The following is a 17,675-nucleotide window of genomic DNA, read 5'->3' on the forward strand; positions in this document are numbered from 1 at the left end:
CTTTCACATCTTTCTTTTAATATCTGCATTATATGCCAAATTGTATGCCACAATTAGCATGCTTTAGGAAAATCAATATTTTGGAAAAATCTCTATTAAAGGTCTCAATCTACAGCTAGCAATGATGGCCAAAATCAAAGCAGCAAAGCAAATACTGCAGACAAAGTGGTAAGCAAGCCTACTCGTGGGATTTCGCTCCACACAATCACAGATCCAGCAAATTTAAGCAAAGTACAGAGCACAAACTCCAAGACAGAATTTTCTAATCCTCTAAAGATAAAGACAAAAATATTTTCGAAATGCTGAATTAGCACTTGCGGCTGAAACTAACACTTGCGGCTTTAAAAATTCAGTTATAGCTACTGTAAGCCTAAAGCACGACCTTAGCCATCTGCTGTCACAGGCACTTACATCTTTAACTTTCTCGATGCTGGATGCATAGTCAAGGCTTTTCCTGTCGGAATCATCTGACGCACAGCTCACTGCATCCGCTCTGCCAAAGTGGTCACACAGTGTAACAGTAGCATTGCCTGGAAGTGGAGGCAGTGCCCGCACGGCATATGGGCTGGTCGCCTTCTCACTGCACCGCACTACCTCCTCCGGATATGGATCCGTCTGGCTCGAGCTGTTTCGCACCGATGGTGTGGCACTAGATCCCTTGCGAAAAACATTCAACAGCGCATTAGGTAGAGTGAATGAAAAGCGCTTTCTTGATGATGATGCTTTCTCAACAGGCCGTGACACACTCTGACCTCGAGCACCCAAGCAAGAGCCCAGCGAATGCCGTAAAGACGCCTTTCCAATGGGCCCAGACAGCTCTTTAATGCCATCGTAATTGCTGCGTGCACCAATTTCTTCCGAGCAACATCGCTCAGCACGAGAGTTTTCTTTTCTCTTTTTGCTTTTGAGGTGCTTCTTGGACTCGACAGTGGTGGAACGTGATCTGCGGCAATTACTACACGAAGATGAGGCTTTTTCTTCTTTCATCACGTGCACATCTGCCTCCCTTGATGCCGCCGAGAATGGAATTGGACTGTTGGGGCTGCTGTAGGGCATCTGAGGCAGCAGATCGCGGCCCTCTTCACTCGAGCTGAGTACCTGTGATGGCGTGCTCCCGGGACGGCTGACAATTTCTGGCCTTTCAAATGGAGCCGCAATCGAACAAGCCGAGTGGGCAGAATGCACAGAGTGGACGGATCCTACCACGGCACAAGGCTTCAATGCTTTCGGCTTCAGGACAAGCGTGTAGTTGGAAGGCTCATCCAAGGAACAGCGTGACCTGGAGGCTTTCTTTGCCGAACCATTAGTTCGACCGGATGCAGATGCTCGGCTGCCGCCTGCATTGGAAGGTGAACACTTTGCAGTGGCACCGTGCGATTCACAACAACATGTGGCTTCAAGACGGCAGCGTGGACTGGTGGAGACCTGACATGAGTCGAGAGACAAACATGCCATGTAGACGCTCAGAGGCAACGCCCCTGCATTCTCTGTGGACGGCCAATCGGCAGACAAGGTCGAAGCTGCAGCACTTCCGATGGCGCCACATTCTTCGACACTCGAGGATGGGGGTCGAGCTGATGGAACCCTTGCTTCCCATACTCCGATGTTCTGGTGGCCAGATGGTGGGTGGAGGTCAACTTGAAAAATGACGGGGTGGCCAGAATGACGCGGCTGTTCAGTACTGCCCTCTTGGGCCTGGCCGCTGGCGTAGTGTTCATCCCGAGTGGGCCCATCACGAAAGTCAAGGCTTCCTGGGGAAGCCTGTTGGTCCATGTCACGCGTCGAGCTGTGCAGAAAGCAACCAACCAGGGCAGGCCATAGGTGAAGGGAGACTTGATGTTCCTCTTGTTCACAGCGAAGCATCGTTGGCACGGCAACAGCTGCCTGAAGGCACAATAGCCGCTTCCAATGGTGCCGCCATTGTTGGTGGCCTCGAAGATGAATCCTCAGAAATCCTTTTAAAGGAACACAAAAAAGGCAAAAACAACAACGTATAAGAAGACTGTTGGAACCACCAATTTTTACAACAAAAACAGTTTAAGCCATACACAATTTGAAGCAAAAGTACGGATGTCAAAAACTTAGCCATGGTCAGCACTAAGTAGTAAGTACATATCTTCCATAAATAACCCACAAGTGTACAATCAGGCTTTCAAACTTGCACAGATGTTATGAATACAGTACTGTAGAAAAACCATATCTGATGACATTTTTCCTTTCCAGTATATGAAAGTACATGCACACTGACCGCATTTAAAGGCCACATGAAAAAGTTCATTTGTGCGAATCATAATAGAGACGACAAATATTTACTTTTGGGTTTTCGTTGCAACCCTTAAAACGAATGTGAACTGCAGGATTCAACAACGAACCAACAGAGATCGGACAACTTCGAAGTACTTTCAGAGTTACGAAAACGTCCACAATAGAACAAACGAAGGCAAAAGGCTCATCGAATTTCAGAATGCCAATTACTTGCCTGACTTAGCTAACTTTCAGCAGCCGAGACGCCAGTCTGGAAAAGGATGTGACGTAATGACCTCTGCACATAACTATAAGTATAATCACCGATACTTTAAAAACTCTACGTGAACAGCACTGGGAATGCTTAAAATTGCTAAAACGGGTAGAAGGTACGACTTCTAAGGCTCGGGAAGTTCAAAGTTGGTGAGCACAAGCAGGGATTCAAACTACAATGAAAGACGTAAACAACACCTCACCAAATAAGATTTTTAGACTTCAACTTCGCGATGCAGAAGTTGTGCCACGAAATAGCGCAGAAAAGCACTAGACAGCAGAAGCACGCAAGTTCTGAAAGCAAGAGCTAACGGTATTCGTAGCCTTTTCTTTACTTAGCCAAACCGACACAAAGAATAAACACCACGGTCTTTGGTGAACACTAAAGAAACATTGGCTATTCTCGTAGATTATACTCACTTCCAGGAGCACGCAATGAGCAAAACCACTCATTTAAACGAGGAAGTGGTGCTGTCCTCAGTTTACAAACACCTGAAAACACGATTACGACACTGAAGAAATGCAGCTAACGATCAAGTTTCGCTTCATCCATAAAAAATAAGACTGAATACAGTTAAGTAGCTCGTTAAAAGTGAATTAATCCCATAGAAACGATCAGAGGTGGACTGACCATGTAAACCCTCTTATTTGGTGACAACACAACGACGACGAGGAAATTTCCACCCGCAAGAGGCAGCCATTGCGAGGTGAAACCATGACCTACTACACTCCTGACCTGCCCAGAGAGCACCTCTTCCAGCGCCCACGTTCTAGTTCATACCTTCTGCCGCTAGGGCCGTCACCTACGAGCGGCGTGGCGCTAGGCAGCACCTGTTCGCTGTCGTCTGCTTCAGCCATCGCTGTGGCAGTGCAAATCGTTCTTATTGTGCATGAATTGTGTATGAATGTGTAAAATATGGCAAATAAAGCGATATGATTCCTCGTCAGAGTTGGCTGCATTCGTGTGGACGTTTGAAGCAGAAATAGAACCGTAAAAAAAGCACACAAAGGGTCACAGTGGCAAGCAGACGGGAACTTTTCTACAAATGAAGGAAAATTTATTATGAAAATATTTCTTGAATGAAAACGTAGTCCAACGAGATAAAAAAACTATTGTTAGGCATTCATTGTTCACACTGAATCACGATGGTTCCAGACGATACGCATACACAAATTGCAGAAGATACGCAGAAACACAGTAGGTCGTGTGCAGAAACTTGCAGACGGCAGATAGCTGCAGTAGTCAGCTCTAATAGTGGCCGCGTGCAGTTTTTTTTTTTTAGATGAGCTGACACCTCAAATGTAAGTATGGTGTATTGCTGCGTGCCATATTGCAAATCGGAACAAGGCAAACAAAGTAAAGTAAGTTTTCACGAGTTTCCTGCCACAGACATACGGGAAGAATGGATCGAGGCAATTGGAAGAAAAGGTGAGTCTTGTGTTTTTGAGAGTCGTTTCAATTCAGAACGAGTTGCAAGCTAGCAAGAAGCACCAGGGTGCTTTAGTAAACTTTATTTCCGTGTGTTATGCTAATTCACTGAGCTAAAAAACATGAAAGCTTTTTTAAAGTACCGCGGCTAATATGGCAGGCTCCACAAATAGTGCCAAGAAATTTAAATATAGCACACAAGAAAAAAGTAAATATACGAAATCTGTAAATTATGTAAAAATGCGTAGCGGTGGGTTGCGAGGGGTTCGAGCACCCTTCCCGAAGGCTGCCTCAACAAATGCCGCCGAAATCCATAAAAAAATTAATGATATGAAATATTTACGTGCTGCCTCCACAGTTTGTCTCTCTGTGTGTGTGTGTGTGTGTGTGTGTGTGTGTTTAGCGATGGACAACTCTTGAACACTGGGTGTCACTGAAGTTAGCGACCGAATTTGGTCAAATGTATTTCTCATCTCAAACCTCTATCTTCCCATACAGCTTTGTTCGTTTCTGTATAAGCTTACTTAAGGTAATTAGAAACGTTACGCCGGTAACGAAATGTGGCGATTAACTGTTCACTCTATTGGTCTCTTCGTTTTGGCTGCACCGGCTGAACCAGTTCAAAGGGTGCAGCACCTTCGTCCTCGTTTTGCCGGAGCAGCGCGCGCCCTCTGTCGCACCCTCTGCACTGGCTCCCTCGTTTTGTCTAGGTGTAAGCCTAGTTCCTGACGAGTTCTGTACCGGCGTGCACGCACTCCAAAGCAGGTGCAGAGTAGTGCAGCATGGCGGGCGTCCCCCCAAGGCCAGAGCAGACGACGTTGCAAATAGTTGTTCAGGGCGTTCAAAAGGAAGTTAAGGCACTTCACAATCCCGACGGGTCATTTATGACGGACGCCAACGGTTACGTCTATGAGGCATCAGGTAAGTCAGGCTGCATGCATTGCCAAAAAACGTGGTTAGCGGCCAGGAGTCGTAGTCGGTCAGCAAACAGCCTCGTAGCATTGCTTATGCTATGTCGGTATTTTTAATCTTGGTTTTCGCCCTTGCAGACGGCAAGCGCGTTACGTTGCGGTTCATGGCAGGGAATCGTGAAAATGACCCCCCTCCGGCACAACCGCCGACGCCTTCTCCTGCCTGCGACGGCGACGTTGACAGCGATGGGGCTTTAGCCGCATTTCCAGCAGCAGCCGCGTCGGCTGAAGATGTGGAAGAGCTTTGGAGCGCCCGAAAAACAAGGTTCTTCATCGCCAAATACTCGGAAATGAAGGACTTGGTGGGAAAAACCAGGGCACTTCGGTATGTCATCCTATGTCCAAAATTATTTGCAGCTTTTTATTATTCCGTTTCACTCTAGGCAAGCACCAACAAGATAAGGGCGCATGAAGTTCACAATGGCGATGGTTATTGTTGCCTACATTTTACTGCCAGCAATTTACATTTTACTGCCCCCCCCCACTGAAAAAAAATTTTGGCTATGCGCCTGACTGTGACATATACGTTTACATATACACACAAACAGTATGTATAGTCACGCACATATATACACAACGAAGGCATTCGTAATGTTTCATTAAGTCAAGTGATCTTCAAAAACAGCGACGGTGCTTTTGTGTTGGGCATTGCACAACCGCTGTCTTGCCGAAAAGGTGCAGCACCTCCAAGCTCAAGCCATGTTGCAAGTGTAGTGCTGCCTTGAGAATTTGCACTAGAGGGAATTGCATGTTGTTATTCTGAGGCACATCTCTAGCAAGTCTCGCCCTGCAGTCCTTGTGTCTTCACTGTCTGTCCGCATTTCTCTCGCACTGCCACTTTTCAAGATGGTGCAGCTCATTGTTAAAAGAGATATGCTTCTTGACACGTGCTACCCTATCTTTGAACCTAGACTGCGCCGTCGTGTCAGCAAACAAGGTTGCGCAGCTGCATGTTTTACAATGCAAAGACAGGTTAGAATATGGCTGTCTCCTTAGTGAAGCTTTATGATCCAAAAGAGTGATTTACACAATGTTCAACTTCTCCAACATAATGCTTCCCGCACAAAAAGAACGTTCGCAGTTATCAGAAGTGTGTGAATAGTGAATTTCGGAACCTAATCAAGTAAGAGTCAAATAGTAATGGCACCAAATAGAATACAAATAGTAATTGAATACTGTTTGAATAGTAAGTAGACCATTTTCAAAACAGCCTTAGAACAGAACATTTTATTTGAAACAAATAGTCACAAACTTTCGACAAAGGCCATTACAGTCAGTTTGAATCTACTCAAAATACCACAATTACGAAAACTAAGGTAATCTCGTATGCAGCAGGAACTAGAATATTCGTAACATTTTGTAATTGTAGGTTCAACTACGGCATTGACTAGCGTTATCAACGTGAGACTTTGTCACCTCACTTTAAATAAAATTGGGACACAAAAACAAAACAATTTACAACCAAACATTGCAGATACAACTAAATATGTAACGGAGCAGATCAACCCGTCATCACAACATGGCCTGCGCACTAAAAGCGGATAACAATGGGCGTTGAAATTTACATCTGCAAGAACAATTTACGCAAACGCAAAACTTGTATCTGTTGCTAGTCGTGAAGCTGCAAGCACTCGTAGTTCCCACCTTTGGTTATTACAAGACGAAGACAGGAGCTGATAAATGCGATACAGCTAAAGTGCAGTAAAAATTGAGCAAGAATGGAGCTTTCAGAAGCGCATTCATTCGACAATCAATATAGTGTAGGTAGTCTTGCAAAAGCTTGGGCTGCGTACAGGTCACATTAGGGATTGAAAGAATGACTTGTAGCTGTTTCGTTGTTTTGGGGTTCTCCCGCCAGTGCCGATTATTAAAAGAATATTTGTTACTTAGAATATGTGCAATTCGATTCGACTTAGGAACCGAATACAGTGCTGTTTGATTCATTATCCAAAATTTTCGAATAATCGAACATCCCTAGCAATTATCCCTGAAAGCTACACATATGAAGTACTAAGGAAAGGTTCATGTGCTACTGCAAGACTTGGGTCACGTTACGTCGCTTCCTTCTTTCCTACTAACTGTGCTTTGCTTTTTTGTTTAGCACAAGAAGGCTTCTGTGGAAGAAGTTGGCTGAGGCCATCAATACGGAGTTCTTGTGCAACGTGACTGCCACACAAGTGGAAAACAAATGGAAGTCGCTGGACAGAGCATATAAAAAGTCAAAAAAAGACAACAATTCTTCAGGTCACCACCGTGTGAACTGTGAATATGAAGAGTAAGTTACGATTGTGTCTTCATATCTTCAGTGATTCTCATAGTGTCTATTACAGAGAGCTGGCAGAAGTCTTGGAAAAAGAACATAGTGTAAATCCAAGGCTGCTCTTGGAGCCTGGAAAAACAATCCTGCCTAGTGCAAGTCCAGAGTAAGTAAAAATTACTTAATTTGTGCTGTAGCCTGGAAATGACATGGCACCTGTACAATTACTTTCAACAGCACCAGCATCACTGAAGCACCTCAAGATGCAGCAGTCCCAGTCGAGTGCAACACAGCATCCAAAGTTCGGAGCAGCACAACGCCAAAAAGGAAGCGCCAGAGTAGGTCCCAAGTCACGCCGCTCTTGGAGGCATTAGAAAAAATGCAAGCTTCGAGAGCTAAGCAAGAGGAGGCAGCAGTGAAACAACTGGAGGAAAGAAAAAAATGGGAAGAGGCAAAGGCAAAGCGGCATGATGAGCGCATGCAGCGATTCGATCGGTTGATCGACGTACTCTCAAATAAGGACGGGTTATAATATGGGCAATAAACTTTTATAACACTAGCAGTGTCTACTCCATCTAATTTGTTAAAAAAAAACATTGCTTCTAGACGCGGCACCCCACTTCGCAAAACATTTGCACACTGAATAAATCGCGAAGCAAAGATGAACTTCTAGCACTGTTCCTTTGCAATGAACTCTCGCAGAGACTGACTGTAGCCTGGCAGACTGCAATCAAAATCTCCTTCACTTTCATCATTGCCCACATCTTCTTCTTGGGGAAGCGTTGCAAGTTCCTCAAGGAAGTCCCTTTCATCGTTGCACATGTTGTGTAGCACACACGCAGCCATAACTATATAGCAGCACTGTTGCACACTTTTTGCATCAACAAGGTAGAGCCTCCTAAAACGCTGTTTAAGCAGGCCGAAGGTGTTCTCAATAAGCACTCGTTGTTGACTGTGTCGTTTATTGAAGCTCTTTTTCCACGTAGGAAAAGAACTTCCATTGTCCTTGAATGGGGTCATGAGCCATGGCATCAGTGGATATGCACTGTCACCCAGTATATAATTGTCTTCACATTCCTGAATTGCGCGTGCAAAGAAGGGGCTCTCCCTCAGGACACGGGCGTCGTGAACCGAACCTGGAAACCCAATAAACACGTTCAGCAACTTGTTCCTGTCGTCGCAGATTCCTTGCAGGATTATCGAAGGCCACTTTTTCCGGTTGAAGTAAGACTGCGTAGATTCGCTTGGAGTGAGTATCCCGATGTGTGATCCATCGATACAGCCGATGGTGTTTCTTGGGCCCTTGCCTTTACTTTTGGCGAGGAAGCCGTTCTTTATGCGGGTCACTTCCGCGCTACTAGGCCAGCAAATTATCTCATCGCTAATAGCGTGTAAGAAGTGAACGACCCGTGTCACACAAACATGAACAGACGACTCGGTAACATCGAATTTGTCGCCTATGGCGTACATAGATATTTGTGAGCCTAGGTACACAAGCGCTATGAGGCATGTTTTTTCGGCACTGATTTGTTGGCGGCCTTGCACTGCCCTTGGGTAGAAGGCTGAAGTCTTGAACTTGGCCCTGAAACTATCAAAAGTCTCCCTGGACAGCCTGAAGAGGCGCTTGAATTCATACTCATGGTACCTGCCGATAATGCTTTCGTACCCGGGTACACGGTTGGCATCGTCGCGCACCAACGCGCACGCGACCAAGATGCACGCATCGTCGTACTCATCGTCGCAGTCACTGCAAACGGCACCGCTGACGGAATCGTCGTCGCTGCTCGAGTCCAGCAATTCCATCGCAGTCACAAGAAGTGCCATCACGGCCGTGTATTGATCGGACAAGGCGGCGGAGGCGGCTATTTTAGGCTTACACTACAAGGTGTTCTCCGGCCTGCACTCACGTCAACTCACGCCTTCGTTTTGGCTGTAGCCGTCGCGCGCTAGTGTCGGCTAGTGCCGAGGCGTGGTTGAGGCTGCACCTGCACTTGCTCGACCGGCGCTGCACGCTCACTGCACCGCTTGGCACCGCTTTTTCTGCACCTGCACTTTTCTGAACTAGTGCAAGCCAAATCGAAGATTCCTTATATAGGGCTGGCAGGCGGTCGGGTATAATGACATAATTGAAGTCCTTCGTGCACGTATAGGCAGTTTGTCACAGAAGCAGACGCATGGTATCAGTCCGTCGCCCTCCTGCCGGCCGCACAGTAGCAGACGAACAGGTTATAGGTAGCGCCACCTACGGCGAGCGATTGAACGAGAGCGGGGACACGCGCTCCCATAGGAACCCCGCTATCTGAACAGGTCAGGAGTGTAGTAGGTCATGGGTGAAACCACTGAAACCACTGTTGCCGGACCGTTGCACGATATGGCCATGGACGGTGGAAGGACAGAGTTGGCCAGCTGGCGCCGAAATTTGAATGTTGCATACCGGCACATATTTTACAAGACGCCTAAGAAAAACATCATCATCATCCAAGCATCCTCAGATCTTCTTTAAAGAATAACGATGCGGTACTGATTACGAATATTTTGAAATATATGCTAGCCTCGTATTAAGGCAAAAAACTTTGTGACCTTCCTAACATAAAGATGAAAGAAAACAACGCACACACACACACACACACACACACACACACACACACACACACACACACACACACACACACACACACACACACACACATATTCATATATGTTAGATTGGCTTGAGCCTGTTATACCTCCTGGTGGTACGGGCTACCCCCTTTTTCCTTTTAGTTATTTTTACATATAGGGGGCGGAAAACACACACACACACACACTCACTCACTCACACACACACACATACACACACTCAATTACACACACACACACACACACACACACACACACACACACACACACACACACACACACACACACACACACACACATGCACGCGCGCGCGCGCAGAAACACGTTTAGTTTAAGTTCGTAAATTAACGTGCTACCGCGATGAAATAATGATTGATAGATATGTGGGTTTTAACGTCCCAAAACCACTATATGATTATGAGAGACGCCATAGTGGAGGGCTCCGGAAATTTAGACCACCTGGGGTTCTTTAACGTGCACCCAAATCTGAGCACACGGGCCTACAACATTTCCGCCCCCATCGGAAATGCAGCCGCCGCAGCCGGGATACGAACCCACCGCGATGAAATAGGTTCAACTAAGACATTGCTTAGACACACATACACACGCAGAAACGTGCTTAGTTTAAGTTCGTAAAATTAACATGCAACCGCGGTGAAATAGGTTCAACTAAGATGTTGTTTAGCATTTCATGGGCTGACGAATATTACTATAGACCAGAAATTAAAGATAAGTGTTCTCATAAGAGGTAGCGTGCCCTCACTGCCTTTCATCCTGCTCGTTCAAAGGATGAACCCATGGGACAAATAATTGACACTCACAGAGACTTATGCGCACAAATTCACGAATCACTGCCCTCGTCAGAGCTAGGGGGGGCGTACACGTAGCGCCAACTGTCGGTGCAATTTTCGGTAGTGCAAAGCCCGACTCCCTTGCAGTTTGCGGAGTAACCAGGTTCAACTATCGCGTGCGAAACAGCGTTTGAGATGAATATTAGCTATGTTTGGGCATTGAACACTCAGAAAAAGAGGTACGAATTTCTCTCCGCTAGTCGGATGCATCACCGAACCACCAGAGCAGACGCAACAGCTCCTCGCTCTACTAAGGTGTTGTCTGGAGAAACCTCAGTCAACGCTGTTGCGTTGTGAATTGATTGATATGTGGGGTTTAACGTCCCGAAACCACCATAATATGAGAGACGCCGTAGTGGAGGGCTCTGGAAATTTCGACCACATGGGGTTCTGTAAAGGGACACGAATCAAACAGAAACAAACAGGCCACATTTTATTGCGTGTCTTGATGCAAGGAAGGTTTTTTATTTGGCGCAGCTAGATCGATTACTAGTGATTAACTGTAGGCGGTTTGTCTGATGCCATCGGAATAATTTTGAAAATGTCTTACTGCGGCGCTTGTGTTCTTGTGCATTTATCTCAATTTCTCGGTAAGTAGGGCACTGTTGTTGATAATAGGCACACGGCAATGCAGTTTAAGACATCTGATGGTCCCGCCAAAACACACAGCCTATAGCGAGTATGCGCAGCAAAACCGAGTCTTCCAATGCGTAGCATATATCGAGTAGACGCAGCAAAACCAAACTTGCTCTCTTTAGTTGTGAGCAAGGGGGTCACGGCTGATTATGTAAGCACCCAGGAAGCGTTCTTTGGAAACGTGCCAAAAAGGGCACTGACACTTCAGGGTGTCACTGTTCAGCGAGCGTTCCATTTTTTTAGTATCCCTTGCGGTCGGTATACCAACAATGCTAAGGCGGCCCAAAGAGCTTCGTCGCGCCCTCTGGTCCATTGTAGGGTGCCTATAGTGTCGTTTTAGATGTTGTCATACATTGAGCTTTCACTCTTACGTAACTTGTTTGGCTTTAGTGTTGCTTTAACGTGCACCCAAATCTGAGCACATGGGCCTACAGCATTTTCGCCTCCATCGAAAATGCAGCCGCCGCAGCCGGGATGCGATCCCGCGACCTGCGGGTCACGGGATCGCATTTCGTGACCCGTTGTGAATTGCCACGGAGGTAAATGACCTCACTTTCACCGATTCTGTAGCTGTCGCGAAGCAGAACAGCAAATGCGCTGGATACGGGCCGTTGCGAACGCGTCGGGTAAGTCGCTCCACAGCCAGTCGCATGAGAAGGTGTGATAACGTGGGCCTCCTGTTATTGTTTTGAGTAGCCTTGACGAGAACCGTGGAAACTTCGATTATGAAGCTCAGGAGAGCGAGCTCTGACCATGGTGCTCGTCAGGCAACAGTGGACTGGCGACGCGCGCGATAAACATCGCACACGCCGCGACCACCGATAATCTGAATTGATCGCCACCACACGGCATCATGCACCTCATTTTCAGCTTTGTTTAGCAAAAGCTAACACGTACAGGTGCGATCAAAGGTGTGCAGACCACGGGATCGCGTGGCAGAATATGGCAGAATGCATGGACGCCCAGCTAGCGACGAGACACGGCGAGACACCATGCTGCAGGGCGCATGCGCGTTCCGTCTTATCACTTGGCTTCTCATGTCACTCCGTTGGACGCGGCTACGGCGCTCGCAGCCGAAACGACAACTGGATGTCACTTTCTTTGCTCCATCGAATCTGTGCCGTACTTTTACGTAGCGGCTGCGACGGGACCGGCTCAAGCACCGGCTCGCGTTGTTATTGACACCGGTTGATTTGGATAAGTATAAGCATAGCGAGCATCGCACAACCGGACGAGACGAATGAACAAAATTAAATTTACTCAGGCCAGCTTGCCGTTGTCGGGCTAATCCAAGTTGCACTTTTAAATGAGCTTCATTCCCAAAAGGAAAGAAAACTTGCCCCAAACACCACGCGACCATACCGCGCTCAGCCACCAGCAGGGCTGTCTTGCCAACCACCGTCTTCATGTGCACCGGTGACGTCACGCTGTGGGGTAACCCGGTAGATGTCTATCGAGTATCCTTAGTCCCGAAACCCGTCGACCTTGACTATGTCCCTCATTCGGTAGATCAAGCTGATGATTGATTAATATGCGGGGTTTAACGTCCCAAAACCACCATATTATTATGAGAGACGCCGTAGGGGAGGGCTCCCGAAATTTCGACCACCTGGGGTTCTTTAACGTGCACCCAAATCTGAGCACACAGGCCTACAACATTTCCGCCTCCATCGGAAATGCAGCCGCCACAGCCGGGATTCGATCCCGCGACCTGCGGGTCGGCAGCCGAGTACCTTAGCCACTATAGTACCGCGGCGGGTTGGTAGATCAAGTTGTGGGACAAGCTTAAAAACTGGGCTTCTCTTTGTGCTCGCGTTCACTGAATTATTCGCCACCTTGTTAGAAGCCGCCGCGATCACTTCAAGCTACCTTATAAGAAAGACAAAGCCGGTTGATCGGAGAGTAAAGGGGAAAATTCCTTTACCGCTTCAATTTGGACCAAACTAAAGCATGAAACACTTCTGCACACTCATCGGCTCACAGCAGCTTGCATGTGTATAAAGAATTGCTGATTATTTTCCTTTTCGATGAAATAAATTCAATTTCCTGAAACAGGAAGAGGATTCACAGGTACACAAAAAGCTTGCTGGTTCTCGTCCTTGTTTGCGTCGTCAAACATATAAATTTCATGCCTGGCGGAGTAGTATGAAATCAGCACAGAGTTATATAGCGTCACTGAACCCCTGTTCAGCGGTATAGCCTGCTCTAATGATGGCCAGCGCAGGGTGAGAATGCGTCGCTTAAGTCACCTGCATGACATAGAGCCTTCACTTCGGGGTCGTGTGACATGGAGGACGTCACCGACTTGAGCTTACACACTCCAGGTGATTCTGTCGAAGCAGCAGTAATGCGCTTCTTCAGTTTTGGTTAGTGCATCAATACAAGTGGCCGCGTATTATACTTTGACCTGCGCAAGCTTTTCGCTGGCCTCATTGAAGGGCTCTAAGAATTCGACGACCTCCATCAACATGGCAATATTGTCGTTTTCCAGTAGATTCCCCCGAATCCTGGAAGTTCGCTATCACATCGTACTGAGTTAGCACGGACTTGATCATAGCGAGCTTCGAGGAAGGGAAAAAGGAAGCAACAAAAGGGAGAAGGCAGGGAGGTTAACCAGGAAGACGTCCGGTTGGCTACCCTACACTGGGGGATTAGGCAAGGGGACAAGAAAGATGAGACAAGGAAAAGAAGGAAAAGAAAAAAGGAGAGACTGACAGTAACTTCACTGCATCGTGTAGAACTCCACCGCATGTCAGAGGCGTTCACACAAACCCGTCTTCCTCAAGAAACACAGCAGGGTTTTCACTGCCTTGTGGGCTGTCGAGGGATGTGGACGTCGCTGTAATAGCACCTGCACAGAAAGAGGCCGATCATCCAGTCGCCGCATTGTTTTGTCAAGTACTTGTCTGTCTAAGGCAAATCAAGGACAGTGGCACAGCAGGTGTTCGATATTTTCATTGGTGCCGCAAACAACGCATGCCGCACTGTCAGTCATTCCGATTAACGTGGTAGAAGCTTTCGTGAAAGCAACTCCCAGCCAAAGGCGGTATAGAGAAGCGAAGCTTCACACCGATGTAGGCCGGGTGGAGGCCGGAGTTGTAGTGATGGGTCAAGCTCGTGCAGTCTTGTTCGTCGTATGCTTGGTGTGTTCCACTCAGTTAGTGTGAGACTGCGGGCCAGTTGACAAATCTACCTCACCGCGTCCGCTCTTGAAAGCGGAATCGGAACGCTGTTTGTTTCTTCATGTGACGTGCGAGCAGCATAATCTGCAGAATCATTTCCGCTTATACCACAATGCCTAGGTAACCATTGAAAGACGATGTCGTGGCCTTTTTGTATTAAGAAGTGGTGAAGTTTTAAAGTTTCACGGTTTGATAGGTCAACTGGTCGTGACATCCGCGTCGGAGAACTGACCGCAGGTACTGTAACGCTGGTTCTGAGTAAGAAAACACGGCCCATTTACTTGGTCTTTCTTCAGAATTGATGAGTTCCAGTGCACTATACGCAGAGCCTCGAGTTCTGCGGTCGTGGACGTTGTAACATGTGAAGTCTTAAAATGCCGAGTTACCCCTTGTTATGGTATAACCACATGCTCCACCTGAACTAGACGGCGTAGTCGAGCCATCCATATAAATGTACACGTGGTTACCGTAGTTTTGCTTTAGTAGGAATAGACTCAGTTGTTTCAGGGCATGTGTCGGTAATCGATTTCCACCAACTCTTATCACGTGGCACTTCAGTTTGGCACACAATGCCTTAGACCATGCAGTGTATATCGTTCACGTGTGCTCTAAGGCCTGAGCCCAGCCCAGCCCAAAGCCTCAAGCCCGGGTCTGGTGCAGGCCCAAAATTTCAATCCCGAGCCCGGTTCGGGCCCGCCGAAAAACGCTTCAGACGGCCCGTCCCAGCCGGCGGACCGGGCAGGGCCCGTGCCCGTACAGTACTCTAGCCTAAGAGCCTGGGTGTGAGATAGGTGTGCTCTGGTCTATACAAGAACTCTACGCTGCCTGGGACATCAGTGCCATCTGGCAGTAATCTTGGAAAACGAAAGCATCTTGTTACGCCTGAGAATCAAGACCGAACGTCATTGCCTCTGCAAAGGCAATCTGTGTCAAGTCCAGCGAACGAGCCCGCTTGAAGCCATCACCTCTGCGACGTCATGTAACCCGGAGGCGCCGGTGTGTGTTACGCAACGCACGGCGAGCTCCCTCAACCCATGGGCCCGATAGCAGCCGGATGATGCAATTGGCGCCATGCAATCTGGCGAGTCTTACGTAATGTGTGGCAACATCACTCGTCCGTGGGTGCAACCCAGCGGCGGTTCCTGACTGGAGGATTCTGACACCACGGCCAGCAGCGCTTCTGATTGAACGTTGCTGACGTAAAGATTCACCCGGGGCCTATAAAAAAAAAAAGCCAAGCGGCGCGTCACCAAGCAGCCGACCTATGCGTCAGAGAGAAGACGACAGCGTTAGAGCGTCCGAACACATCTCGGCTCTTCGAGACCCTAAGCTGTCGGCCCCAGTGCCGAATATGTACCGGCTCTACTTCTATGCTGTACATAAACCTTGCCTATACTCACCGTCGTCTTCTCCGCTCGTCTATCAACTCTGCACAGAAGCAGCCGCGAGCTGAAAAACGCGTTACCGAACAACCTTGGCAGCCCTTGACCTTGGCGCACTACGCAACAGTATCGGCGGCGGTGCGAGTCGTAACTATCTGTAGGACGCAGAGCCATGGAAGGTGGCAGCACAGTACCGTCTTACTAAAGTTTTGTACGCTGAAACACACGCCTTTTCGTGAATTATTCGCATTGTCAGCGCAGCGTAATAATCACTGCTGACTTCATAATTACGTACCTATGCATTTATTAGTATAACGAAACACACCAAATCTTCACGTGTTGATATTTCAACTCATATATGCATAATATTTGCTTTTTTTTATCGATTATGTACACAAGTACGAACGCCTAGATAAAGATGGGTTGGCGTTGAGGAAGTGGTTAAACTTTAGCATGATAGCTGTATTGTTTCGGTTGATAGACAGGCTAAGAGGTAGGCCGACAGGCCAACATTTCTGCCACGTGCTCACCTAAAAAGGCATTTCTACTGCGTATGCCACTAGAGTGCAATCGGCGAATGAGAGATCAACGCTCGACAATTAACTTAAAAAAAAAATCCCCGATGCATTTTCAGAAGCACTGAAGTGTCTCGGCAAAAAAAAAAAGAAAATCCAGCTCACGGGTTGACATTAATCACGTTGTGCACCATAATGCTGTAGGCATTAAGCGCGATTTTGCAAAAAAAATAAGGCATTGCTCTGTAATCAACTTTTAAAAACTCTTCTCATCGAGTTCGCCCAGCGCCGCAGTAGTCGATGTGCCAATTTGATGGACATGCGTACTGAATGAAAAATCTGCTGCAGGCTCTGTTCACGTCATTCGCATATAGACTAACGACGGACGCGTCATGAAGGCTACCTTGCGGGACGCCACACAGAATAAACAGGGAGCCAAACTTGCAACCATCCGCAGAAGAGATTAAGACCCTGAAAGTTCGAGGCGTAGCCCTCGGATGACGGAGCTTCCGAGTTTAGTTATACCCTCCGTGAAATTCCTTAATTATTAAGTACCTTTAGCATAACGCTACGCAAAGTAACAACTGCTTGGCTAGCCATAAATGGATATAATAGTATTATGTCAGAAAAAAAAAAGAAAAACGCGTGAAACCGCGGAGATTATGGTATCGACATTCACCTGTTAACAAAAATATAGTAAAATTTAAATAAAAAGGCAGATCCCAAGTACAGTGGTAATCGATGATATGCGAAACATGAATGAGAAATGTTGATATGTCACTTTGAAATAAGCACAACGTTACGAGATGGAGGTAAATGATGCCGTGCGTGACTTCCACGTCATGATTATCGTGTTTGGATGTATCGTTTGCCTTCGTCATCCATTCACGTCACGTGATACCAAATTTAGTATATGTGAGCTAGCGAAACAGCCGTGAGCACGATGTTGTCGTGTTCTTGCATGACAAGCGTGTCAGGATTATCTTGTTTGCACCAGTCCTATATTTGTCACCATTAACGTCACGTATAACACCGAATTTGGTTTATGTGGAGCTAGAAAAACGGCCGCGAGCGCATCATGAGGGGCCCAATGTACTCCAATCTAGCGTTGACGCTTGCGCACGCTGGGTACAGCAACGCTACGTTAGCAAAACGTGAGCACTCTATAGTCTGACGCCAGGCACGACCTGCGTCTGTCTGCGCGGCCAGACGGCAACCGGCGCGAAATGCGACATGCATGCATTTTGCGCCGATGCCATAGAGTAACATTACTCTATGTTGATGCTTTATCTACTCAACACGGCGTCTCCCTCTTT

At 47.3% G+C, this 17,675-nt stretch overlaps 2 protein-coding genes across 3 annotated transcripts in view; one reads left to right on the forward strand and one right to left on the reverse strand.

Moving 5' to 3' along the window:
• LOC119171897 (Suppressor of Cytokine Signaling at 16D) overlaps positions 1 to 3,285 on the reverse strand; it is a 29,945-nt gene extending 26,660 nt beyond the window's left edge. The window contains exons 1-2 of one of the 2 annotated variants that reach the window (XM_037422772.2): positions 3,149 to 3,285; positions 412 to 1,955 (exon numbers count right to left, since the gene is read on the reverse strand). In XM_037422772.2, the coding sequence (XP_037278669.2) occupies positions 412 to 1,863 (1,452 nt within the window). In that variant the 5' untranslated portion in view covers positions 1,864 to 1,955; positions 3,149 to 3,285. The other variant, XM_037422773.2, reaches the window with a different exon arrangement.
• A 1,098-nt stretch (positions 3,286 to 4,383) lies between these two features.
• Positions 4,384 to 7,196, forward strand: LOC142814149 (uncharacterized). Its single transcript, XM_075892107.1, has 3 exons — positions 4,384 to 4,867; positions 4,996 to 5,242; positions 7,019 to 7,196. The coding sequence occupies exons 1-3, from the start codon at positions 4,729 to 4,731 to the stop codon at positions 7,194 to 7,196; spliced, it is 564 nt and encodes a 187-aa protein (XP_075748222.1). The 5' UTR covers positions 4,384 to 4,728.
• Positions 7,197 to 17,675: the final 10,479 nt, after the last annotated feature.

Source organism: Rhipicephalus microplus, chromosome 4, assembly GCF_043290135.1.
Source record: "Rhipicephalus microplus isolate Deutch F79 chromosome 4, USDA_Rmic, whole genome shotgun sequence".
NCBI classification, from domain to species: domain Eukaryota; kingdom Metazoa; phylum Arthropoda; class Arachnida; order Ixodida; family Ixodidae; genus Rhipicephalus; species Rhipicephalus microplus.